At 36.3% G+C, this 27252-nt stretch overlaps 3 protein-coding genes across 3 annotated transcripts; 1 reads left to right on the top strand and 2 right to left on the bottom strand.

Moving 5' to 3' along the window:
- Positions 1-10464: 10464 nt before the first annotated feature.
- On the top strand, positions 10465-11493 carry LOC108839821 (ethylene-responsive transcription factor ERF003). Its single transcript, XM_018612601.2, has 2 exons — positions 10465-10692; positions 10789-11493. The coding sequence occupies exons 1-2, from the start codon at positions 10610-10612 to the stop codon at positions 11246-11248; spliced, it is 543 nt and encodes a 180-aa protein (XP_018468103.1). The 5' UTR covers positions 10465-10609; the 3' UTR covers positions 11249-11493.
- A 6114-nt stretch (positions 11494-17607) lies between these two features.
- On the bottom strand, positions 17608-18839 carry LOC108835291 (zinc finger protein 3-like). Its single transcript, XM_018608566.2, has one exon. The coding sequence runs from the start codon at positions 18481-18483 to the stop codon at positions 17740-17742; it is 744 nt and encodes a 247-aa protein (XP_018464068.1). The 5' UTR covers positions 18484-18839; the 3' UTR covers positions 17608-17739.
- Positions 18840-21854: 3015 nt separating this feature from the next.
- On the bottom strand, positions 21855-26601 carry LOC130503494 (transcription initiation factor TFIID subunit 5). The gene is made up of 19 exons (XM_056998114.1): positions 26297-26601; positions 26118-26199; positions 25963-26041; positions 25781-25878; positions 25631-25687; positions 25429-25516; positions 25222-25331; positions 24993-25103; positions 24761-24912; positions 24482-24592; positions 24338-24407; positions 24212-24248; positions 23899-24054; positions 23736-23812; positions 23525-23641; positions 22851-23116; positions 22592-22687; positions 22427-22499; positions 21855-22200 (listed from the first exon to the last, which is right to left on the bottom strand). Exons 1-19 carry the CDS (start codon positions 26491-26493, stop codon positions 22144-22146), a joined length of 2034 nt encoding a protein of 677 aa, XP_056854094.1. The 5' UTR covers positions 26494-26601; the 3' UTR covers positions 21855-22143.
- Between the last annotated feature and the right edge of the window lie 651 nt (positions 26602-27252).

The following is a 27252-nucleotide window of genomic DNA, read 5'->3' as shown; positions in this document are numbered from 1 at the left end:
GACCGCTGGAGAAAATCGACCCTCCCTGCCCGACTTCGAGATGTTGCAGCGGCTTGGTGAACGTGACGAGAAGCCGGTGTGCATATCCCAGCGGGTTTCTGCACTCCTCAACGGCTTTTTGTCAGCGCCAAAAGGCAGTTGCGACCATTTTCATAGTTAGCATTTGAGAGTTTATCAGACTTGTTTTTACTCTTTTATCCTTATGTTTCTAGCTACTATAAATACTTTGTAGACCTAATCTTTGTAATCATCTCATTTTCTCTCTAGACTTTGCCTCATCTTGTAAAAGCTTGAATCTTTTATCATTCTAAGGAATTTGGAATCTTCATCTTATATCTTGTTTCTCTTAATCATTAACATGATTAGCCTTGAATCTCATATGGATTTGAGGTTTATCATGGAGATTAGGGAGTAGACACATTTTGGATTCATGGGCTAGGGTGATTAAGGGTGATTAATGAAGATCTAGAGTGTTTAATGTTAGATCTACTTATTTCTTTGCTTGTTGAGGGTTCTCAATGCTATTTTAGTCTTGATCATACTAAAATAGATCCCTAGACATTTCCTGCCCGAAAGGTGTATGATGAAATGTCTGAACCAACTCTTCAATGCTTTTAGTCTACTTTGCCAAAGAGATTTGTTGTTAAAGAGACTAAGATTGCTATTAGGCTTGTTCTCCATGTTTGCTTTAGTAACATTCAACCTAAGAGATTAGATGCTTGAGTTGCTTTAGCAAAAGAACATTCATCTAGAGATAGAGCTTGTTTAGTGTTGTGTTTAGGCATAAGGAAAGTGTTTGATTGATAGCTTGCCACTCTAGTTTGGATCTTAGTCACCCAAGATCAAGTCTCTTTCCCATGGGTCCACCTTAGCATTTGATTGAGTTCTTGCATTTGTTTCTAGTTTGGATTTGAGATCACCTTATTTATATTTCTAGGACCTTAGTTTGTTACCATCATCATCTTCTTATTTGCTTAGATTAGGAGAGTTTGTGTATTCTTAGTGCTATAGATCTCTAGTTCTCTGTGGTTCGACAATCTTTTATACTATCATTTGACTTGGGAGCCTTGAAAACTTCTAATATCAATGTAATTAGTTAGTGTTATTAAATTTAATTGGCTTGGAAAAAAGTGACAGAAATAGAAATATATATTAAATACTGCTGTAATGCTATTGGTTGATATTGAAGATGAATCAGGATGATTTATAGTTATTGCTGGCGTTTTCTATTTTATTTTTTAAGGAAAAAAAAGTAGTGGCATTGTCTTGTAAATAACTCAAAAAATCAATGGCAAAAAACTATTAGGTATTTTACTTTAATAGTATAGATAACTGTCCCTTATATTGGGGAGATAAAATTTTGGAATCAAAATAAAAGAAGATACAGTTATATAAGAATATGGTTATATAATAATAAATGTCCTTGAATAAAGAAATAAAAAGTTGGACCCAACTAATATCAATTGGACATGTTGAAGAATTAATAGAATATATTATTTCAAACCTCACGAAAGTTAGGGGCGGCTTAACACTATGAATTTGACAGGCACCCTTAACACTATGAATTTAGTTCGCTAACTGGTTGGTCCTAGTCCTATCCAAGATCATTATGCAATGAACAAATTTATATAGATGTAATATTGTCTAAGAAATGTAAACAAATTATTTTATTCATTCATGATCAATTTGCATATACGATTTTATATACATTTATTTATATTATATATATGTGTCTGTGTTGTGGTTCAAAAAAAAATGTGTGTGTTAGATATTGATGTACATGTGCTGTCGCTGCGATGCTGCTACGGGGTGAGAGTGTCAAAAGTTTCTTCTTCCATATTCGACCAATTGGATATTCAACATGATTCCAAAGAAATGTTCAAAAGAAAAAAAAAACATTGTTCCAAAGCACACATCACATGGCCTACTAAATCCAAACATTGTTAAAACTAATGTCCACTTATTGAAATCACTATATATATATAAGAAAAAGTTTCTGTGACTAGAATTTATAAGCAATTTGAATTAATGTCTGTAGAAAAAAAATCTCAAAGGACGAGGGGATAAGGAGGGAACAAATATCCCATGGAGTGCGGTAAATTGGAGTGACAAAAAGTCTCTGTCCTTTTGGAGTCAAATGTAACATTCACTTGCTCTCACTTTGCTCCAAAACCGCGTCCAATCCAATTTTCTCCAACTTGACTTCTAACTCTCTTTTTTCTTTTTCGTTTTGTTTTGTTTACAAAATGTAATACATAAATTTGGATGTGAGTAGAGACACAACATACAACATGTAATGTTACTCTTTTTATTTCCAATTTTAGGGTTTATTGTTGTATAACATCACAAATATACAAATTTTTATCCAAGTAAAGTCACAACAGCAATATTAGCATGTACATTTAACTATATGTCCTCGTTAGTCTTGAGTTTGTAATATGATTAGCCTTTTGTACCAATGTTACATTGTATTATAAATAAATGCTTAAATTCAGTTGTGCATGTGTGTATGTGTCAAAGGTATAGAAAACAAACAAAGTTTGCCAGCAATTAGCAGCATTCAAACCATATTACTGATTTTTTTTTTACTTTTTGGGTCAAAACCATTATATTTCTGAAATATTAAGACTCAATATTTAGTACTTGTGATTTTGTGTTTATTATCTCCGCTAGAATTGGGAAGGAGAGGACGATATTGCATTGGGAAAAACATATACGATGAATTTTTGTAAGATTTATTTTTCTTCCGAAGTAATACACAAAATGGCAAACAAAGTTGATATCAATATATCCTTTTGTAATTTGTTCCTTTTTCAGTTTTCGAAATAATAATTTGAAAATTTTGTCAACATAGATTAGATTCTCTTGTATAATAAGAACATAAAAATGTATAGATAACACCAAAAAATACTGCAGGTGTGTATGCAAGCTGAGGAACAACGCTTCTGAAACCTCCAAGTCCATGTTGAATAACTTCATCTTTTATCATAAAATATATATATATATATGAGTATGTTTCTATCGCTTTAAATTACATTTGTTCTTTAGAATATTGGTTTTGTTGTGACCTTTTGTTGAGGATTCAATGGACCCTCCATATTTGCATGTGACTGAATGTGGAATGGGACGAGAGAATGGCGGTGACTGATATGGATGTCACCTTATTATGTCGCATTTATCTACTAAACTAAATCATTTATATAAGATAACCTGTTTGCCAAATTTCTTCTTGCAATTAAAATAAGTATTAACTACGTTCTAACTTCTAACTTACGATTATTAAACTATATTTATAAATCATGAAACTGTTAGCTAACACTTTACTAGATCCAATACATGCATGTATTTACTTTATTTTAAAAATTTGTTTGGCAAAAGGTTAATTACATGCATGTATTATTACTCATCTAAAAACTATCTGATGATTCTTATGCTAACAAGTCCCATTTCTAAATATGGAAAACCACTATAACTAAATGCACGACCAGTTCTCTGATTTAAGTGAACAAATAACAAAAAGTGTGAACCCCTTCTCTAGGGCAGGGCATAATAACCGAACCCGATCACCCGAATCGAACCCGGTCCGATAAAACCGGTTCGGGTCGGGTTCGGATCTTGAAAAATACCCGAATGGTCACAGATTTCTGGTATAATGGGTTATGGGTCGGGTCGGGTAAAAAGCACCTACCCGATCGGTTAAATGGATACCCGAGGATCGCGTATCATATGTCTAGGTTTCCATTGTTTCTTCCCCTTTTCGATTTCTTTTGATCTTGTTACGATTTCTCTGAGAATCTCACATAACTTCCTCAATATTGAGATTTCCCTAAATCATGATTCCGTTTCCTAAACATATCCTCTCCGATTTCTATTCCAATCGGTTCTATGATTCACAAACCCTACGATCTCTTTTCTTATATAAGGTGCTCTTCACCAAGATACATAGCACCAAACCTCCTCTCTCCCTCCTTCGACTAAATCAATAAAAGGTGAGATACTCGATCCTCCTTTTCTCTGCCATCGAGTAATGGCTAGATGTTCTTGGGTCGGTTTTGTCGGTTTTGTAAGAAAACTTTTGTTACTCAGCTAGTTTTTCTTCTGAACAAGATGGCGTCTTATGTTGTTAACTCATAGAGTTTTGTTCTGTCTTTAGATGATGTTCATGTTTAATGATGTTTTTTCTACAAATCTTTGTATTGAAACTGAGAGTCTGGGACAAAACGTGTCTTCATTTATTTTTGTGAACTTGAAATAAGATTGTTTGGTCGAATAAGAACCAAGATTGTTGTGTGCCGTTGATGTTCTGTTTTTTCATGTTCTAGAAAGTGTTTAATCTTTAGTTGTTTTGTCTGTTTTATTTTGTTTAATCTGACTTTCTTTTGTCATTTCTCAGCAAATGGCTTCATCATCCAAGGGCACCAACAGTGAAGCTGACAAGCACGATAGAGTTGACTACGAGAACTTTGAAACACCAGATAGGAGTGGAAAGAGGAAGGAGACATCTACACCTTGCGAAGAAAGTCATGAGGCCAAGAAGGTGAAAAAAGTGGTTGTGCCAAGATCAGATGTCTGGAATCATTACACCAGGACAAAGCAGAGCCGTGACAGGTGCATTTGCCACTACTGCCAGAAGGTTTTTTCTTGTGCAACCAAATCTGGAACTTCCAATCTCCAGAAGCACCTGCTCATCTGCAAAGAGTACCAGGCGCACTTGATCAGCAAAGGAAAGAGTCAGACTTCCATCGATGATGAAGGGAGTTTGAAGCCATCAAAGGTTCCTGAGAAAGTTGTCAGAGAAGCTACGAATGAGCTATTGGTGTTAGCTGAGTTGCCTCTGTCTTTTGTAGACAGTACAGGATGGAAGTACTTCTGCAATAAGGTAAAACTTTTAATTGTACATTACTTCTCTGATTTATGTAACTAATGTTCTGATTTATGTAACTAATGTTTTTTTTTATATTTCCTTGAAGGTCAATCTTTACAAACCTCACTCAAGGCGAACTGCCACTAGAGACATTGTGGAGATGTTCCTGAAGAAGAAAGAAGCATTGAAGAATTGGTTGTACACAAACCAACAAAGAGTTTCTCTCACTACTGATATCTGGGTCTCTCAAGTAACAGGTAAGGTTCTTTCTGTTCTGAAAAGTGAAAACAATACTCGGTTTGCTTTTGTATTAATGTCATTGTTTTTTTTTATATTCTGCAGGTGCAAGTTACATGGTTGTAACTGCACATTTTGTTGACCCGAGTTGGCAGTTGAAGAAGCTCATCCTTGGTTTCAAACTGGTGATGGATCATAAAGGTCAGACGATTTCTCGAGTTCTCTTAGACTGCTTAGCTGATTGGGGAATTGAGAAACTGTTTTGCATTACGGTAGACAATGCCACTGCTAACACCTCTGCCCTTAGACGTTTCCATAGTCAGTTTAGGTCAGTTGCGCATGATGCTTTGGTTTTAGATGGTGATTTTCTTCACATGAGGTGTTGTGCACACATTATCAACTTGATAGCTAGAGAGGGGCTAGGTGATTTAGGAGACAATGTGTTAGCAATCCGCAATGCAGTCCAGTATGTCCGATCATCTACCAACAGGTTGAACGCCTTTGACCAAAGGGTTACTAGTGGAAAGATGACACGAGGAAGTCTCCCGATGGATGTAAAGACCCGGTGGAATTCAACCTTTCTCATGGTATCACGAGCCTTGCAGTTTAGAGTGGCGTTTGATAAAATGGAAGCAGAGGATCGTCTCTACAATGACTACTTTTTAGAAGTAGACAATGGTGTTAAGAGGTGTGGGCCGCCTGGTCTTGCTGACTGGAATGCTGTGGAGAAGCTTAGGAGGTTCCTGGTCATCTTTTATAATAGCACTTTAGTTGTCTCAGCTTCCTCAAAGGTCAACTCCTACAAGTGCTATGGTGAGATTGTGACAATTGAGAGGAATCTCAATGCATTGGCTTGCAACTTAGACCCAGATTTGAAGTTGAAAGCTGAAGACATGCTGCAGAAGTTCTTGAAGTATTGGGATGGTATGAAGAATGTGAACCGGATGTTGATTCTTGCAGCAGTGATCGATCCCAGGAAGAAGATGACTTACCCAAGCTTCTGTTTTGAGAAACTGTATGGAAAAGACAGCACAGAAGCCAAAGAAATGAGTGAGTCTGTGCTTGATCTCCTTACAAGCATGTTCAACGAGTATGCTAGCCGGTTCAAAGGAGCTAATACGCAATCATCTCAGACGAAGCAGACTGAATCTCAGGCTGTTCGAGAGAGTCAGGATCATGTGGAGAGGCTAAAGTTGGTTGTCGAAGACTTTGGGTATTTGAGAATGGACTCCGAGTACAAGAATCTTGTTGCTGATTCAGGAAATGAGCCAAGGGATGAGCTGGATATGTACTTAAAGGAACCTGTCGAGAATCAAAAGTTAATGATGGGATTCGAGTTTGACATACTCGGTTGGTGGAAGGTCCACAAAATGAAGTTTCCTGTGCTGGCAGAGATGGCGAGGGACTTACTGGCGATGCAGGTATGATTCATATCTTTGTGCTTTCGTTTAGTGGAAACAATATATATGTTTTAGACTGTTTAGTTGAGTTGAGTATTTATTTGTGATGCAGGTTTCATCAGTGGCTTCTGAAAGTGCTTTTAGCACAAGTGGCAGAATCTTGGAACCATATTCGGAGCTGTTTAACCCATTACTTGATCGAGGTTCTGATGTGCAGTGAACAGTGGCTGAAAGCTGATATTAAGTGTTCTGAAAAAGTTTAAACAAATGAGCAGCTTTTAGCTGAAGTTGAGCAGCTAGACAAGCTTGAGAAAGGTATGTTTATTTATCTTAGTTTCTCTTAACATTTCATTTCTGGTTAGTGCACTTACCTTTTGTTTTGATCTCGTTTCAGAGTTTGGGAGTGTGAGCATTGAAGATTGAAGATTGCTCTGGAATCTTGAAGTGTTTTTGTTTCTGTTTTGGTGTTACTTTTGGTTATTATTTCAACATTGATCTCATTAGAGATGTACTCTGTAACGAGATTTGCTTTTAAGGTTTATCATGAACAAGTTTGTTTGCTTTTCAAGTTTAATAAAGGTTCTTTGGAGTTTTATTTTCACTATTGGAATTTACTTTGACTATTTGTTCTTGTCTTTGTCCCCATTTTTTGACATAATTGTGTTTGTGTAACATGTGTGTTCCTCGCATCTAGTGTATTGCATGTTCTGTTTTGAGTTTTCGAAGTAATATTCAGTTCAGTTGTGTTGAACTTGAAACTGTCTTGTACGTGATTACTCGATTAGTGTATATCTATGTCTATATTTTAGCAACCAAGACTATATAAGCGTTTCATTGAACAAGATAACATGAATTTATTTTGGATAATATAAGGTATTTCGGGTAATATTAGTATTTTGGATAACCGAAACCCGGTTTAGAACCGAACCCGAAATTTAAATGGGTTTAACCGGGTTTAGGATGTGCTACAACAACCGACCCGAACCCGACAAAACCCGAACCGAGACCGAACCGAACTTTTATAATACCCGAATGGAGCTGATTTTCGTAAACCCGAAGAACCGAAACCCGATTAGAACCGACCCGAACCCGAATGGTCACCCGATTGCCCACACCTACCCTTCTCTTTCATCATTTAGTAAATATTATTCCATCTATTTCATTTTAATTGTCGTTTTAAGTTTATACACACATATTAAAAAAATAATATAATTTTGTATATTTTTAAAATAAAAACACAATTACCTAATCTAACATATTTCAACCAATATAAAAATAAAATAAAAATTTTTATTAATAAATTTTACACTGAAACTCTAAAATAACATCTATTTTAAAATAATTTTTTTCTCCTCTAACGATAACTAAATCGAAACAAAAAGGAGTAGTATACTTTAGATATCAAATGGCCTTTCACAATAAAGAGATATAGAGTGCACATGTATCCATACCATTTTTAAAGTATATTATTTTAAACAAATTTTAACACATACCGATTGTAATTTATTTATTTATTTTGGTCAAAAATACCGATTGTAATTTTAAGTTTATTCTGTATTGTAGTATTTGTGCACCCAGTCAAAAAATTCTGGATTCGCTTATTACAGCTGAATGCAGAAAAGGACATGAATCACAATCAACCCATTCATCACCCATGTTTATATATGTCGTAGTAGGTCCCATGTCACGCGTTTACGTTCTAGGTCCACTAATTTTGTTTCATAATACTTGTCTGATTTTCCCATAACTTTGTATGTAGTCCCAAGGAACCTAATTGTGTATGTTCAACTTTCTCTTTTTTCTCCAGTGTCGACAAAACCAAATTAAGATATGTAATATGATTCACCAAACATATGATGACCCTCTATTCTATAAAAACAAACAAATCATACACATTTAATAATGACATGTAAATAATGTAATTTCTAGTTCATAATTCAATATTGTTTTGCTTAATAAAAGTTCATTTGCCGGCAAAAACTCGCATATTCAAATTATCAAACATGAAATTTCATAAAGATGTATTTACATCATGTACACTTTTGAAATTTGTTACCTAGAATCTATTTGAAAGAACCTTATGTAATCATGAGTTTTTCATGCCATGCACTGGGAAATTAAAAAAAAAGTTTGAATTTTTAATCTCTTTTCGGAAGTATGAAGTTTGAAACTTGCAAACACTACTCAAACGTTCCAAAACTGTAGCAAAGGGAGAAATTAGCAATGCAACTTATACAAAACAGTATTTTTTTTAGATCTTCGCACTCCAACATGATTAATGGTTTGATCGATCGACCTATACAATCAAACCACGTCTCAAATGAAGAATCAGTTAGAAAACAAAACTATATTAGACCTACTAAAATTGTTTGTTAACTAGTTAATTAAGTTACAGCAGTTCTAATATTATAACTTCAAAGGTGATTAACTACTTTCAAAGGTTATATATATACCAACTGACTAATCATTTCGGTTAAAATTATTAATTACTACGGTTAATATGATTAATTATTAATAAAAGTAATTGACCTTAATTATAATGATTTTTCTTGTAGTCATAATTGGATCTAAACCACTTTCCGTCGATAATGTTGGCACTTGTCATTTCGATGGATCCATTCTAACAGCATACTCTTTTGCCCAACATATACTTCTATCACTTTCTATTCCAATTACTATTGACTCTAAAAAGAATATGTTGTCTGAATTGGAATACAAGTTGTGTATTCACTCTTTCAGGTTCTTATTAATCTACCAGATGACAAAAAAAAAAGAATTGGAATACAAGTTTTAAAATACTAGAGATCCAACATAATTTATATATATATTGTATTTTCATATTTGATAAGCCAACTTTTTTTTTGTTTTACCTATAAAACACATAAAATTGACAAAAAAACATCCGTATATAAGAGAATCCAAAGACAAAATCTGGATGTAATATTCCCTCACTGTATAGTAACCAAATCGCTTTGACTAATGGGTAAAATAGTTATAGCTTACAGCTGGAGTTTCTGTCTTCGATTTGAATAGCATTGGCTATCTAACCATGTTTTAAATGGATTCAAATGTCTACACGTATCCGAATGCAAAGTTATTGTAGGATTAGTCTTTACTAGAAATCTTTTGGGATCTCCATAGTTATATATAAAAAAAATGTATAATCAGTATCATGGGTATCACAAAACATTAATGTTTGTTTCTATAATATCCTAAAATAAAATATATAGTAGTCGAAGATTGTTTTGGTGTTTGATTGAGTCATTATCGGAGCCTCACATGGGTGAAGAATGGTGATGAAAGAGTCTCGCTAGTCATCAAACCTCATATTTTCCAATTATTATTTTTATTATTAATTAGTTGGGGAAAACTCTAAAATTAATTGGCAGTTTCTAGATATACATACATGTTGTGATGATCAAACCCATGTGAAAATGGTTACACTGGGTTTGAAGTTTCACCACGGCCAAAATGTCTTTAGATCCAACTTGTTCACCATTGGAAAGATAAAGGAAACCGATACATTTGCTATATGTAGGACAGAAAATAAATTGTTCGAAACTGATTTTTTATTATGAAACTAAATTGTACTCTTAGCAAAAAAACATTTACATAAAGTCTTGATAAATTTGTTTGTGGATGGATAAGTCTTATTCTCTTCTAAATGAAATTACGATGATACTGTCCAAAAATCTATAGATAGATTCTCTCCTACATAGAGCTTAGACATGTGGTGTCTAAGCTTATTTCACTAAAACTCTTCAATATTATGTGAGAGTACTGGATAATACATTTGCCCATGTCTTGGCAATTTCGAATACAACAAATGAGTTAAACTTTAAAAGAGAACATAAAATAAAATAATATGAGATTTTCAGGGTCGTGGTAACGGTGTAGGTCCCATCTAGGACCAAATTGATTGCCAGTTAATTTGCAAATAAATTTATTATTACACAACAAACACACATCTCTATCTCTCATGAAGCCAACAGTACTTATAGCCACCCTTCACTCTCCCAAAAACGCTCCTTCACTCCATCATCACTTTCCTCTTTGACATTTCCCGTAAACACTTTCGTAGACCACTCTAAAACTCACCTGAACTCTAATGGCAAGACCACAACAACGGTTCCGAGGCGTGAGGCAGAGACATTGGGGCTCTTGGGTCTCTGAAATCCGCCACCCTCTGTTGTAAGTCAAATTACCATAATAGCCTTGTTTTCATTTTTTTTTTTGTATATCAAGGAGTTAAAGCTGATTCTTATTTTACTTTTTTTTTTGTTTCAGGAAAACAAGAATCTGGCTCGGGACTTTTGAGACTGCGGAAGATGCGGCAAGGGCCTACGACGAGGCGGCTAGGCTAATGTGTGGCAATAGAGCTCGTACCAACTTCCCTTACAACCCAAACGCCATTCCTTCTCCCTCTTCTACGCTACTCTCCGCTACTCTCACCGCTAAACTCCACAAGTGCTACATGGCTTCTCTTCAGCTGACCAAACAAACGCAAACGCAGACTCAAACACAGATGCAGAATGCGAGATATGACGGCGTCATGAATGTGACGTGTGACGGTAATCAGTATAACAGGGGAGGAGGAGGAGGAGTAACGGAGATCAAGTGGGAAGATGCGGATATGCAACATAATTTAAGGCCCTTAGAGGAAGATGATATCGAGCAAATGATCGAAGAGCTGCTTCACTACGGTTCCATTGAGCTCCGCTCTGTTTTACCTACGCAGTCGCTATGAGAAACGGCCCGGCCCTGTCGTTTTTAAGCGTTATTCTTTTAATTTTATTTAGTTATATTTTCCTTCAACCAAACGGCGTCGTTATGAGATTAGTAGTGAGGGAAAAGGCTAATTCCAAGACATTTGATCTGAATTGGCCTCTTTTGAAACACTCATTCTAGTTTCTACAAGAGCAATCGATCATATGCTATGTAATGTATAGTATTTTTATGATATGAAAACATGTTATGAATTTATTTGCATCATTTTCTCCATGTAAACCAATTGAAAAAAACATAAATCATGAGAAGTATTATGTTTTGAGTTCGTGTGTGAATAAGTGGGGATTTTATGTAGTGAAAAGATACAACATTGGGAAGAAAATATATCAAAAGAAGAGAGTTTGGAAGGGTTTGAATATATTTTAGTTAGCTGTTTTTTCATGCATGTTCTCATTTTTCAACGGTGGGCCTTATTTTTCCTTCCGTTTAAAATTCTATTTCTCACTCTTTTGATTTGATTTTTCTTTTTAATTTGGGATTGCTGCCAAGTAGAAAAGAGTGTCCCTAACACTACCATCAAAAATCTAACTTTTTAATTAGAGAGATTTGTGTGTTTCTAGCACTTACGTTGGTCAGCTATACGACTAATAAAAAGCAATAGAAACCTAACCTAAAAGAACATATTCGACTGAAAACCAAAATAAAAACCAGAACCGGAAGCTTGATATTAGAGGCCGTCTACAGGTTGATATTTCTAAGGCTTATGACAATGTTGATTGGACCTTTTTGCTCAATGTTCTGGAAGCTTTTGATTTGCCTCAGGTTTTTGTTCAGTGGATTCGTGCTTGCATCACCTCGCCTCATTATTCTGTTGCCTTCAATGGAGAGTTAGTTGGGTTTTTTCCCGGGAAAAAAGGTCTTCGTCAAGGAGATCCTATCTCGTCCTCCCTATTTGTTATGGCAATGGATATTTTATCCAAAAATCTAGACTCCGCGGCTCAGGCTCATCATTTCAGACCTCACCCGAAGTATAGATATCCTCTGATCACGCATCTCTCGTTTGCTGATGATATGCTTATATTCTTCGATGGAAGCGAAGACTCCATACAAGGAATTATTCTGGTTTTGAAAACCTTTTATCTGGGGTCTGGACTGGGGTTGAATATGGCTAAAACAGGATTGTTTCTTGATGGACATAATATTTCGGAGGCTAAGGTCTTGGCAGACAGGTTGGGTTTTTCTCATGGGACTCTGCCGGTTCGTTATTTAGGTGTTTCATTGATGCCACACAAGCTGCGGCCGCAGGACTATCAGCCTTTGATTGATAGAGTGAGGAAGAAGATCACCTACTGGACTGTACGGAATCTATCTTTTGCAGGGAGACTTGTTTTGATACAATCCGTCTTGTATGGAATGTTCAACTTTTGGGCTTCTATTTTTACACTTCCTAAGGGTTGCATAGAGGCAGTAGAAAGATTATGCAACGCCTTTTTGTGGAGTGGAGGACCGGATTCAGCTAGAGGAGCAAAGGTGTCTTGGGAGGCTGTGTGTACCCCTAAATCCTCGGGTGGTCTCGGTCTTCGCAGATTAGAAGCGTCTAATACTGTCTTTGGTTTGAAACTCATCTGGTTGTTATTTGCGGCAACTGGATCTCTGTGGGTTGCTTGGATTAAGGAGCATATTATCAAAGACAACAATTTTTGGACGGCCGATTTCGATAACTCCGGCTCCTGGCTTTGGCGACGTCTTATGAAGTTAAGATCAATCGCTAGACCCTTTGTATGCTGTAGGATTCAATCTGGAGATGAGGCTCTCTTTTGGCATGACAATTGGACCGGGTTAGGTCCATTAATCTCCATCTCCGGAGCGAATGGACCGCGGGTTCTGGGCATCAGTATCTCGGCATCGGTTTCTCAAGCTATCTCTGATGGTTCTTGGGCTTTACCTAGAGGTAGACACCGGATAATTCAGCTCATTAAGGCTTCCTTACCACCTGATCCTCCTTTGATGATTCCTTCGACGCCTGATGTTTTTCTTTGGAAGAATAATCCGGCAACAGAGTCGGGACAGTTTAATGCATCGAGAACTTGGGAGACCTTGTTTCCTGCTCCACCAGCAGTTCCGTGGCATAAGACTATTTGGTTTAAGCAGAGAATTCCTAAGCATGCGTTTCTATCTTGGGTTTCAATTCTTAACAGATTGCCAACGAGAGATAGGCTTCGACAGTGGGGTTCCTCTGTTCCAGCTTCTTGTTTGCTGTGTGATGCGGCTGATGAAAGTAGGGATCATCTCTTTTTCGTTTGTTCCTTCTCTCATGAGGTTTGGAACTCTCTTTTCACTAACCCTGTTTTCAGATCACCATCACATTTTGAGGCTATCATTCGCTGGATATCTATGTCTTCTTCAAACGCCAAGGTCAGGTCCATTTGTAACCTTCTAGTCCAGGCTATAATCTATGTTCTGTGGAAGGAGAGGAATTCTCGTTTGCATACTTCCTCTAGAAGACCATCTCTGTGCCTTGTTAAAGAGATAAAAAGAATTATTAAGGCAAAGCTGATTGGTTTGGATCGTGCTGCCAGTACGCCCACTTCTCAGGCTCCTACTCAGGCTCCCTCCTCTTCAGAGACTTATTTATACTTCTGGTTTCGCTATTTTGACGTGTGACTCCGTCCCCATCACCAGCTTTACACCTTGACCTCTGTTCTGCTTGCTTCACAAGAGTTTCTTTTATATTATCAACTGTTATCCAATCCTACTGTCTTTAATTTCTTTCAAATCCTTGTATTCGAAAACAATATCTCATTTGGAGAAGATGATGAATGATAAAAAAAAAAAAAAAAAAAAACAGAACCGGACTTCGAACACATCTTGAATTAAACTATGTTCTTTGATTTATGACATACAGGGTTTTGTTGTTTAATCAGCGTTTAGAAACATTTTGTTTGGTTTTGCACAAACAAAATTGTTTTTCTTGCCGATTTTTCACTCTTTATATACATAACGTTTCACGGATACTTCTGTTCGAAAAAAAAAACGTTTCACGGATACTTGCAAACCAAGCAATCAAACGGTCAAACAATTATAACCACACCTACTAGTACTACACCATATCTTCTTTTTGTTTTACACCATATCTTCTAAACAATTTAACACTGCATCAGTAAAAGATTAATTACCACGCAGTTACTAAAATCCGGTAGCTTCTCCACTCTGATCGATCGTTTCTTCTTGCATGCATGTACATTATAAGTTGTTAGGAACATATATAATTGAATTAAGTAAATGATAATTCAGTATGGTTAGTTGCGTTACGATATAAACCAGTAAACATGCAATGCATCTAATTGCAGCACATAAATGATATGACGTTCGGAATCATATGGATCCAAAAAGATTTCTTGTCCCCTTTATTTGCATGCTGTAGATAATAAACTATAAATCTAATCATTCCGAAAATAGATAAAAGTAAATTACGCAAGCTATGCATATTACAATAGTACTTATGGCGATGATGATATAAATAATCAGGGTAAACTATGATTTGAACAGCTTTTGGCTTTGATTTGATGAGACTTTCTTATCATCTTTGGTATGCTTCTGATAATTTTTTTCAATAAATAACACTCCTCTTTGATTAGCAAATAAATTAACCATTATATCACATAATTGTATGTTATCTAACTAAGAAAACTGATGGAAGAATTTTTTTTTTTTAAAGTCTTCGACGATGTGACAAAAGCCTATAGTTTATAAGGTTGACAAAAGGGACATAAACGCTATAAGCTCATGAGTTTCAAAAAAAAAACTTATAAGCTCATAAATGCTACAATGCGTAGTCAAAGCAATTCAAAGAGTTTTTTTAAAATCTAATAAGATGTTCCAAACTATTTTACTCAGAGTTCTGTGTAGTAGGATAGCATGCGATTTCAATTAATTTGTTAACAACTAAAATAGTGCCTACGTGACAATTATTCAGCCACTATAGTAGAGATACTCTCGTAGATCCATTAACAAGATAAAAGAAGAAAATAACCAGTTATATGAGACAAAATTTGTCAAACAATTGTATTAAGATAGGTTAGTTTATCAACGTGATGCTATTTTTTTCTGGATCGGGTCTTTATCGAATGGAACTTATAATGATTATACATACCTGTTTGGAAATTGATTTTGTTTCCCCCACAACCTTTTAAGAAAGGTAAATTGATAAACAAATAAATAATGAAAAAAGAAGAGGGAATTATAAAAGTGTAGTTTATTCCAATTATTCTGTTTTGTTAAAGCATTTATAGCAGCAAAGGTAAGATTTAAAATAATGGGCATGCTTGTGAGTTGATCATCATTACTTCTTTGAACTTCTGTGACCCTTTTTCCTTTGAGGAATGTCCTTTTCTATTGTCCCAATGAAAGTTTCACTGCACTCACCAAATAAAGAGTGAATAGATATTCATATTCATATGAAAATGTGTTTTGTCCATTCTTGTTGTATAATACTTTAGTTATATATCGTCCTAGTATTAATGCATGGAAATGTATTTCGTTCAACCAAATTTCAACAGAAGTATTTCATACATTAATAAGTACCGGTCCTGGCCATAACAATTCAAAACATTCATTTCAGCCCCTAAATGCAAACTAACATATATTTCATGTCCTAAAGATGAAAAGCGTGTGGAACAGACATGTATTGACTCAGATTATGCACATCATAACTCATAAGTGATATTAGGTCGGGTATGTGTCAAATACGAAACTCTGCCTACAGTACGCCTGAACTCTGAAGAATCCTCAAGTGGATCACCATCAGAAGAAGACATCTCGAGGTTAAGTTCCATAGATACTGAAAGAGGCTTGCAGCCTAGTAAACCATCATCTTCAAGAAGTTGTAAAGTATATTTCCTAATACCAATGTTGTCACGTGCAATCTCAGATCCGAAAAGTTACTTTGCTGGACCAATGTCTCGAAGTTTAAATGCAGACTTGAGAGTGGACTTGAACTCGTCAATAGCAGAATTATCGTTTCCTACTACTACTAGCAATATTACTTGGGATATTTGATAGGAACAAGAGAGATTATTTAGTTTAGACATGTTTAGTTGATTATATGATCTTACTAAACATTGAAAACAATTCTCTGGGCCTTGGGGCCCAACCCAAAGAGGCTAATTTCTCCCACATTCCCGGCTAGCTTCCATTACCGTTTAGTTTTTTTGGCTGGTGACTGTTGAGCGTTTCTTTCTATACGTAACCAAATGATTTGATCAGTAAAACTGATTCTACGTTATGTGGGAAAGTATGAGTGAGATTGTATGAAATATCTGGGGCCAAAACTGTAATAAACAAGAAGATGATTCGAAGGGCTTGTAAGGTTTTGTTACATTACATGTTTTGGATGTACGATCGTCCACTTGTGCTTTTCTTGGATTTATCCATGAAACTGTATGAATTTTGATTCGTTCTGACTTCTGACTATTTGTTTCTTTATCTCTGTGAATACAAACAAGCATATCTTCTTCCTGCCGCTAAATTGTTTACTACTGGTGGAAAAGACATGATTGAGACTTACTTGATTCAATTATCTTCGACCAATTTTGGATAAACACGTGAAGTCGTCGGTGATGAAAGCAATATGCGTCGTTTTTATTGATTATAATGGTTTCTGAACATATGAAATATGAGATGGCCGTTTAATAAGTTGTGTCCATGCTATAAGAAAACCCACGAAGATATATAGTAATATAATCCAATCTCTTGGTGCCGTTCTTTATTTTACATGTAACTTCGGGAAAATATACAATGTTGGAGTCACCTTTTATGCAATATCTTTAGATATACAATGTTGGAGTCACATTTTAAATATACAATGTTTAAAATGTATAGTTCTTTCACACCTTTAGACAGTCGCTTGTGTCATGCAAATATCAATTTGCATGTGTGTGTGTGGCGTGCACGTACTCGTTTAGTTGTTATCCTCTAGGGCCAAAAAAGAAAGGTCAATATTCGTTGTCATAGTTTACACCACTTTGGGGTCTAACAAAGAGAAGCATTGGATGCTTTAGTGATATTATGATTCAGTTTTCTTCTATAGAACTCTTTGCTTTTTAGTGTCACAATCATCCTACGCAGCAACTTTCTTCTTTTTATTACATATGTTTTGTTCGGTTGAGTGTCTTGTTAGCAACTTTTAAATAAATAGAATGACTGTTCTAACTTTTAGGTAAACCAACTTTGACATTATAATATTATTTCCTTTTTCTTGTGACTATGGAACCAAATCTTCCTTCAGATCTCAATCTCTTCTCTTTTCATTTACTCTGTACACAATTCTCCAATTCTTGGAATTTATTTATGTATAGTCGACAAATCTCAGACTAAGTAGATACGTGAAAAATGTACATTAGATTTTTTTTCCAGACAGAAACATATACACATAAGAGTAAGTACTAATTGATATTAATCACGTGAAAATACAGTAAAATATACTAAATGCAAGAATGGAGAAACATAATCTTAGAGCTTGAGGGATAAGTCAAGCTTCTGTTTCTCTTCCTGATTTGTGTCTCCTCGCCATTGCTCAAGAGTCGGTGACCCTACTAGAATCCTTCCTATGTTGCTCGGTGATCTACCCATGTTATTGGACCGTGAAGTCATTGAAGGATCCATCATCATCATCTGCTGCTGCTGCTGATGAGTATGAAAATGATCCATTGAAGAAAGTTTTCCTATTGCTGGTTGTTGATCTAGTGGTAGTCTTGACCAGTTGATATGACCATACTCACCACCAAACCCGTTATATGAACTTATATTGTGAATCATCGAGTGCGCTTGAATCCCCAAAGACCTGTTGGTGTATTGTCCATGGAAAGGAACTGGAGAGAAACCGTAAGGATGTCCAAAAGCCGAGGCTGATGCTGCCATTCGTTGTGCTCTCTTTGCCAACGTCCTCTCTCTCTTGTGTGCGTTTTGGTGACCACCAAGTGCTTGTGAGCTATAGAAAGATCTTTGACAGTAGTTGCATGAGAATAGTTTGTGTTCCGTGGGTGTAGTCGACCCGTTACAACTCTGGTTAACATTGATACTCGTGTCTATGCAGTCGAGGAGATTGAGTTCTTGAGTAGAATCATTAACGTCTGTTTCTTCATTCTTAAAAGTCTGTTCTTGGCTCTCGTTTAGAGAATCTTGACATGGAAAAGCTGTAGAGGAAGCCATGCAAGAGGGATCTGATGGCAGTTGCTTCTCCATGGAAGTGTCCATGAGGGCTAAAAAGAGAACATATTATTTCTTTCTTTTCCAAGTTGATGATTTCTTCACTCTCTTTCTATTATTAATAGCTATGAAAGAAGCTTGTAACTGTAAACAGGAGCAGAAGTAGATGGTATTAGAAAGGAATAGACAAAGAAAACAATGCCCTAATAGTAAAACATTTTCTTAGATATTTTTGTAATAACAAGTAATGGACCAAATTAAGTACTATGTACTGAGAGCTTATAGGTTGGTTTGGTTTGCTATCACACACTTTTCACAAAACACTTAAAAGCTAGCTTATTAATAACCCACTCCTTATGACAGGTCATCAGGTTAAGGCAACTCCTTTAGTCCTTGGCCATGATCAATAAGTTGAAACTGGTGATAAGTTGGTGTATGTGCAGTATTTGCTTTATATAGTGTAAATGAAGCAGTTCTCAAAACAGTTACGATCATCTGATGAAATGACAGGAGAGGAAAATGACAATAAATTTTGAAGGATTGATGTTGAAAAGAAAAAAATATATGTACTGGAAATGGGCCATCTAAATTATTTTCAGGTAAGTTTAGGTATACTTAATGTAACTCCACGTGGTAAGTGGCCACTTCTGTCTCCTCTAGCTTCTCTTGTGGGTCTCTCCTTCAATCTTTTTTTCTTCTCTTCTTTTGTACTCTCTATTAAGACCAGACCGTAGATCAAATTAATTACAGAGTAAGAGCATCATTATCCCAACAACACATAATGGATTGCTTAATTATATAATAATAATATTTAAGAAGTTTTTTATGGTAAGCAACTTAGCTAAGCAACTTCATATTTTTCTTCCTCCATTGCAAGTTTTTTATTTTTGGATTTTTTTGTATTCAACATTTTCAAAACACAATTCTGAAATATGTTTACTTGTTTGTAAATGAAAAACAAAGCAGCCCATGATTCTCATGAGAACAAGCTTCAGTAGCAGTCCGTGATTCTTCCACTCCTAAAGCTCCACTCTTCCACACTTTTCTTTGACCTGAAAGTAAGAACATGCAACAATTAGTGAGAACAATAAACGTATATCATCATGAAAGAAACACATATCAATAACAAAGACATGAAACAGAAACATAAAAAGAAGTAGCCACAGTCTTGAACTTGAAAAACAACAAACAGAGACATGAAACAGAAACAGAAACATAAAAAACGCATTAACGAAGACAAGAACAACAAACAGAGACTTCAACTTAAACTAATTCTTGAACTTAAACTGAGACTTGAACTTAAACTTCTTCTTCAGACAACATTAAGACAACAACTCAGTAATGAGCTTCTTCTTGAGAGCTTCTTCATAATCATGTAGCGGTTTTTGTTTTGCAATTAAACTATCTTCAGTTCATATTTATAATACAACACTAGTTCCTCACACAAAGCAAAAAGAAACAATCTTGAAATATACCAGTAAAACAACCATACATACACTAGATTCATCACTGATTTGACAAAGAAGAAGGGACAAGGGAGCTGCTTCTTACAGTGCTGCCAAACGTGCCAAACGTTTCCAGAGAGATCTTGAGCCTTCTTGGTGGTGTCTGCAGCCATCTTCCCCCATTTCCAAGCGTGTCCTTCACAGAGTCCATTGTATCTGTCCCCCAAAACCAAAATCGATCAATCAATTAAACACATAAATTCGAGATCGGATGATGCGAAGTAGCTTACTTTTGGGGACAGTGGAAGGAAAGACGTAAGGATTGAACTCCGACGGCATGGTGATAGCGGCATTGCCGGAGATGGGAGAAGGAGGAGGATTGACGTCGTTGGGATCGAGCTTAGGGTAAGGAGTGATAGTCAGAGGATTGAGGAGCTTTGTGCTCCGATGCGGAGGGAGTAGAAATCCCGCTGGCGTCGTGATTCTCTTGCCCACTCATGCTTTGATTCTTCTTCTTCGCTATTCTTCCGTTTTCTTTTTTGGCCGGGAGAGAGATAAAGATGAGAGAGAGAAAGAGTTCAACGTATGACGCGTGGCCATAAGTTACGTCGCTTCCGTTGCCTAATTAAACAACGTTGCTTCTATTAAAAAGTTTTTTTTCTTTTTTTTTTAATTATAATTAACCTAGCAACCGTGATAAGCAACGGCGATAATGATGCTCTAAGTAGCGTTATTCGGATTTAGTCAAGCAAGTGTATGCCATATTTTGCTATCATTACTTTTTGACATTTTACAATTAGTTGTGTTTAGTAAGAAATTATCCAGGGAGATCTACATCAATATATACATATATATATCATCTTGTAGACCACTTATATGAATATTTTCTCAGTCCACGTACACTTGCAGTGATGAATGATGAGAGTAAGAAAACACAAGTCTGTTATGTTAACAAAAGGAAACTCTATGGCTTAAGATTTACAAAACGTGTGTTTTCAACAATAAACTATTCCTTAATCTAACTAGTTATTGCTTCTCTCTACCATACAATAATTGTAAACCATTTCTAATAAGTTTTCAAACCTTTAGATTTATTTGCATCACATTACAAATAACATGGGTAAGTTATCCGTTTGAAAAGCTCTTTATTTGATTAATGATAGTTTTGGGTAGATCTGTTTCATTATTATGTGTGATTCATTTTATTATGTATCTTAGTGAGATATTTTAATTAGAACTATATGATCAACCTTTTGTTTCTGTGAAACGTTAAAGGAAAAAAGATTAGTGAAACTTCCACGCTCTTCTTTCTTTATCATTTAAAGAGGTTCGCAGATTCGTCGATACAAAGTTTGGTTTCCCACTTAATTTCATCATGAAATACAACTAGGTTGCATGGAGAAAGGTGCTTTATTCCACCAGTCAGAACTTCTCTTTTGGAAACCACGTCAGCAATATCAAACCCACTTGGGCACTGAGTAAAGGTTTTTTCTTCTCAATCAGCATCGTCGACCGGGGGGTGGGGGTTTATGTTACTACTAACAATCTAATACACCACTTAACATATCCAAAACTTACTTAGCAAAGGATGTACTTTAGCTTGTAAAGAATATGGAAAAGATCTAATGGTTAGATTGTGTAATTGTCGTTTGCATCTGCCACCGTAGTCGGTGGGTCCAAAGTCACTAATGGCCGACACAGAAATTAGTAAAGCTGATTGAGAGTTTTCAAATGCTAATTTGTTTTCAGATTCTACTGGTTGTGCTTATACTTATAATGTATACTTGGTGGTGACGTTATATTCTAAGTTATAGTACTAGTACTATATATCTCTAACTCTCCGTCAAAGGAGTCCCTAGTTTGCTTGTATAAGGCAATACAAGGACCTGAATTATTACTGATGCGCAATGGCCAATGAGTAGACTAACATTGCACCGTGTCGTTAACTGAAAAAAAGTGAGGGCTAATAAGAAGAGAGGAGAAACACATAGCATTCATATCTCCAAAGTAACAGTGAACAACGTGATGATGACAAATAATTTTTGGGCAATCCTACAAAGCAAACATGCTCCAAATAATTTCTGGACTGGTTGCATACATAGTTAGTTTACGTTGGTATTTAGAAATGCAAAGCCACGGCCATAAACAAGTAACATAAAGAGTATCGAGAGGACTGACTATATTCTACACCTGATTTCTTCTGGTCTGCAACAGCTTGCAAGAATGTAAAAAGCAGCAAATCTCAGATACCATTTGGTTTCCATCAGCTTGTGGGTTTAGAGATCGCTCCTGCAGCAAACAGCAGGTTTCTCCGAGAAAACTGCACCAAATGTAAACATACACCCCACAAAAAGTGTTATAGCATATGCTTTGTAATGATATGAAGGAAAGGTTATAATACAATTTTTTGGTCACTAATTTTATTGATGAGTTGATTCATTCACAAGCGCAAGATGATAGACTTAGCCGACAGTCTAGAGATGAAAAAAGTATGACGGTGTTCCAAAACTGGTCGAACTAATTCTTGTAAAGAGAGTATAACTTACTCTGAGAGCGTGAACTGGTGTGGACTTGGTGGGGAAAGTCCTGAGTGAGCGCAGTCTGTTCGAGTTTCCATTTCTGATCAACAATAAATGATAAATTCATTTTTAACAAAACAAACTGAAATTCAAAGAGAACAATGATACAGTTTTAGAATGGAGTAAACTCACTTCTCCTCGGCCTTTGTCAATTTGGTACTTGAAGTGACGTCCCACAGTTTCACTGTGCAGTCCGCAGATCCAGAAGCCAGAAGAGACCCCTCGCCGCTGTAACAGAAGAAAACACAGGTTAGTGTAGTCTTGGATCATTGGAAGTGCAGTTTGTGCGTTCACTATGCTAACCAAGCTCAGCCATTCCATTAATGACCCATAACGAAACCTATGTAACTCTCCACAATCCATGACGTGGATACTTATCTCGCTGTCTTACCTGTAAGAGAGACTCCACACACATGAATTATGGCCCATGAGAGGTGTGATGCAGCGAGCTGTTGAGAGGTCCCACATCATTATGGTTCCATCTTCATCACCCGAGGCCATATATCTCCCATCTGGTGACATCGCCAATGATAAAACCATACTCCTGTGCCCAATGAAAATCCTGACACATTCCCCAGTTTGCACATCCCAGAGTCTCACCGTCTTATCACTAGAACCGGTTGCAATGTAGTTACAATTGGGATGCCACTGTACACACTGAAACAAGGATTTTGATAAGTACATGAAAGGCACATCAATAGTTATCCAAATGGAAACTGGGGTCGCTTATTTGTATCAGTGTAAATCCAAATAGTTAAGTAATCCAACGTAACCTTATGACTTCAAGTCGCTTAGATGACAATCTCCAGATCAACTATAAGGTTGATTCATAACTAATGATTGCAGGGCCAAATTAAGAATATAAAAGGCTACTAATCTTAAGTCAATAAACAATGCAAAATGTTAGCTAAACCATTTAAGTGTGACACGGTAAACTAATGCCTTCAATTGCATACCAAAACGATTAAAGAAAATGACCCATGCATACTTTAAAAACTCAAACGGTCCCTTTGTTTAACCTCTGTAAATTAAAACCCTAACGATAAAGATGAGGGGGACGCTTACATCAACATCAGATAGATGCCCTGCCATTATCCGCAGAGGTTGTACTCGGTCCATTGACCAAATCCGTGCAGTGCGATCATGAGAACAGCTTGCAAAGTAATGGCCGAAAGGGCTAAACTGCACCATGAAAACGAGTATATATACATGACCGACCGTTCATCATAAATTTCAGTTTATGTAAGACAAAGGTGCGAAAATTGAACAATTGTACCTGGACATCCCAGACAGGGTAATTATGGCCCTTGTAGCACACGAGATTGGCATTTAGTTGTGTGCTCCACAGCCGTACTGCACTTATACATAGTTGGGAACTAAGAAAAGTCTAAACTAATGAGCGTGCATATGGATATGTAGAGTGATGGACAGATACATACTTGTTGTATCTGCTGAAGAAGATAATACAAAATCTCCAGGTGGACTGAAAGTGGCCGAGTAAACTGGCCCTGAGTGACCCAGTAATAATGTATAATTTCTTCTGCTATTTGGTCCAGCGACTTGATCATTTGTATCACTTTCACCCTGCAAAGCACCTGGGACCAGACAGCTTTAGTGTCTATAACTTCTCATGACAACACAAACAAGAATCATGAAAAATTAACAAAACGACAAGGGAAATTTATGTCTAAGTAATTCCTATTTCACAATGTGTCACTATTAAAAAGTTATCTGTCTGATAGAAAAACATACCACTGCCAGCTTGTCCTATCTTCGCCATGTCCCAGACCTGAACACCATAACCGTCCATTAGGCATCATTTTAGAGAGTAAGAAAACAAGAAAAGGAAGCATATACAACCATTCAAGCATAAGATACCTTTATTGACGAATCTGAGAACCCACCAGCAACCAAAGAACCATCATGAGATATAGATGCACAGTTTAACCTGGAGGACAATTAATAAGTGAGTAACATGTTGCAAAACAAGCACTAAAACATTACGAGGAGATACGACATTACCCGTTATGAGTATTAACAAACGTATAAAAGCTGACAGATGGCATTGCGACACTACTCAGCTGCACACGGTTTCTCAGGTCTTCAAGGATGGATTCCTCAACATCCGTTGACCTAACATAAAGAACATAGAGATAGAAAAAATATCTAAGTTACAGTAGTTAAGTTTTTCACAGCTACTATATTTGTTATCTATAATCAGTCATGCATCGTCCATATATATTGCCTGTTCATTACTCTTCCATAAAATCCTAACACATAAATGAAGGGATTCGAAAGTACATGACTGGCAAGGCAAGTTCTGATTTTACACGTGGGGCCGGCGACACCGTGCTGGTCTCCTGACGTGCAACTTTTGCTGTTGCATTTCCTGCTTTGTCCTTCTTTAACTTTTTTAAGGAAGAGCCTTGCTTTCCAATTTCGGTGGATCTTTTCTGAACACGGTACCAACTGACGAGTAAATATGGGATTTTTAGTTCAGAAATTATTGATCCAAGTTGAAGCTACTTATCACCTTATTACTATCATCAACGTCCCCGTCTTTACTTTCTCCTTGTCCCTTCTCAGAATCAGTCAGTAGGCTTCCCGTCTTCTCAAGGCGATCTTCGAGCGAGTCTTCAAGCAACTATAATAGAAAAAAAATCACATTGTAGTTAACGACTATGCAAATATAATATCCTCCCTGGGATGAGGTATACCCCTCCCGAATAAAGAATAAAAAGAAGCTTTAAGAAAATACGTACTCCCCACTGTATTTCTTTTTGATTGACGTGATCAGCTGTCTCCTGAAAACTCCCAACAATTGTGACGGCGTCTATGTCATCAGATGAGGAGTTTGGCTGTCCCGAGTAGACTGCAACAAATGACCCACGACAAAAGTGGACTCAGCATGCTACTCAGAAATCTGCTATATATATTTTAGCATATACACGAGAAAGGAACATAATTACCTTGGAAATTGATGTGCTCGTTAATAATACCAAGCATTAAAGTAGATTCCGTCCTATGTAGATACTGAAGCAACAGATCATATGAATACTGCAACATTCAGTAAGCACGTTAGAATTCTGCCGCCATCGAATCCAAAATCAGACCAGAAACCTTGAAGCATTTGCCTGTAACAGCTAGTAGTCATTTTCAAACTTCGTTTACCTGACAAATCTTGATGTTGACCTTGCTTTGTCTAAGAGAACGAGCAAACTCCATCTCCTGATAAGCAGTGCACCAAGGTCATAAGACAGTTGAAATAGGAAAAAGAGAAAAATAAATCCACTATCAACATTATAAGGTTAGCTTAAAAACCTCTAGATGAGAAGGAACAAGAACGCCTTCCAGCTTCTGAAGATCCCGTAAATGTATCATTTCATGATCTTTGCGGAAGCTGTTAAAGAAGGCTCTCGCTGGAAGACAAGTAAAATGTATCCCATGTAAAGCTAATACTTAAAAAAAAATTGAAAGCTAATCCTTGTATAATTGAAAGGTACCTTCTTGAGTGTGCCCTTTACCAACCAGATCCATGTAACAATGAATAAACACTGGATACATCACTCTGAGCAATTCATGCTACAAATTCGAAGCAGCTCATCAGTTACAAAATGAGACTAAAGTAAAATGGCGTAAAGGGAGAAAAGATACTGACTTTATAAAGATCCAACGAGTTATAAGCCCATGACCTAAGATTGCTGTAACCATTACGGTACCTCGTTGGATCATTCTCTGATCTACAAAATTGCATCAACAAAGCAATTAAAAACCCTAATTTCCCAAAAAACGAAATTCGAATTGAAACATAATCTAAAGGGAGAGAGAGAGATGTACTGGGAGAAGGAGCGAATGAGCTTGGTGAGCTCAGGATCGTTATGGTAATCGGTGGAATTGAAGCTGCTGCTGCTGCCAGTACCATTGTTGTTGTTGTTGTTGTGGTGAAGAGCATCTTGGAGCTGTTTAGCTGCGCCGTTGAAACCTTTCTTCTTCAAGTAGCCCATTACGAACTCGTCGAGTTGCTCTGGATCCATTCTTCTTCGTCTTGCTCGCTCGCTCTCTCTCTCTCTCTCTCGAGATTCAAACTCACTGAGTTCTTCTTCTGCTCTGAATTGGTTTACCTTTCCGTCAAATCTCGGGTCTGTTTTGGATGGATATAAGAGGTGGGTGAAGCAATGATTTCAAGGCCCTTCTCTATAAATGGGCCTGTTTAAGTGGCCCACAATCTTAAGATTGTTAATAGTTGCTTGGTTCCAGATTTCCAATATTATCTGTGCTTTCTAAATTGGGAAATTGTTTTTTGCCAAGAAATTTATTAATCCGTTTGTTTTTTTTTATTGATATGTTTAGACATGAATGTTTTTTTTTTGCTCCAGTTCCAACCTTTTTAGTTTTTGGTTCGATTCCGGTTGTAGTTTTTGGTTTTTAAATTTAAGAGATATATAAACATGAATTTAGTTTTGGTTTTGGTTTGATTATTTCAGTTTAGCTTGGATAACAATACTAAGAATTTGATAAAATATTAAGTTCAATTTGGTTATGATTTGGTTTCTTTTTTATGGATAATTTTGAATTATTTGGATAAAAGTTATATTTTGGATTTTGTGGATAAAATATTAGACAATGCGAATAAATTTAAAATTTTGACAAAAATATTTGGGTGATTCAGTTATATCAAAAATGATAATTTAACATTGATTCAGTTTTGATTTTTGTTTTGATTCGGTTTGATCTTTGGTTTTAATATGCCTAAGCTTAAATATGTGTACATTTTATCTTGTATTTGATAAATA

The sequence above is a fragment of the Raphanus sativus genome, unplaced genomic scaffold (genome assembly GCF_000801105.2).
Source record: "Raphanus sativus cultivar WK10039 unplaced genomic scaffold, ASM80110v3 Scaffold0979, whole genome shotgun sequence".
NCBI classification, from domain to species: domain Eukaryota; kingdom Viridiplantae; phylum Streptophyta; class Magnoliopsida; order Brassicales; family Brassicaceae; genus Raphanus; species Raphanus sativus.
The sequence above is the reverse complement of the archived record's forward strand: the minus strand, read 5'-3'. Positions and strand labels throughout refer to the sequence as shown.

Excerpts from the sequence above, each read along its gene's own strand:
- LOC130503494 (XM_056998114.1), bottom strand. The coding sequence starts at position 26,493 with ATGGATCCAGAGCAACTCGACGAGTTCGTAATGGGCTACTTGAAGAAG. Across the intron at positions 24,593-24,760 it reads GAACTTGCCTTGCCAGTCAT|GTCAACGGATGTTGAGGAAT; the intron begins GTACTTTCGAAT and ends TCTTTATGTTAG. Across the intron at positions 24,055-24,211 it reads GATAGGACAAGCTGGCAGTG|GTGCTTTGCAGGGTGAAAGT; the intron begins GTATGTTTTTCT and ends GTCTGGTCCCAG.
- LOC108839821 (XM_018612601.2), top strand. The coding sequence starts at position 10,610 with ATGGCAAGACCACAACAACGGTTCCGAGGCGTGAGGCAGAGACATTGG. Across the intron at positions 10,693-10,788 it reads GAAATCCGCCACCCTCTGTT|GAAAACAAGAATCTGGCTCG; the intron begins GTAAGTCAAATT and ends TTTTTGTTTCAG.
- LOC108835291 (XM_018608566.2), bottom strand. The coding sequence starts at position 18,483 with ATGGACACTTCCATGGAGAAGCAACTGCCATCAGATCCCTCTTGCATG.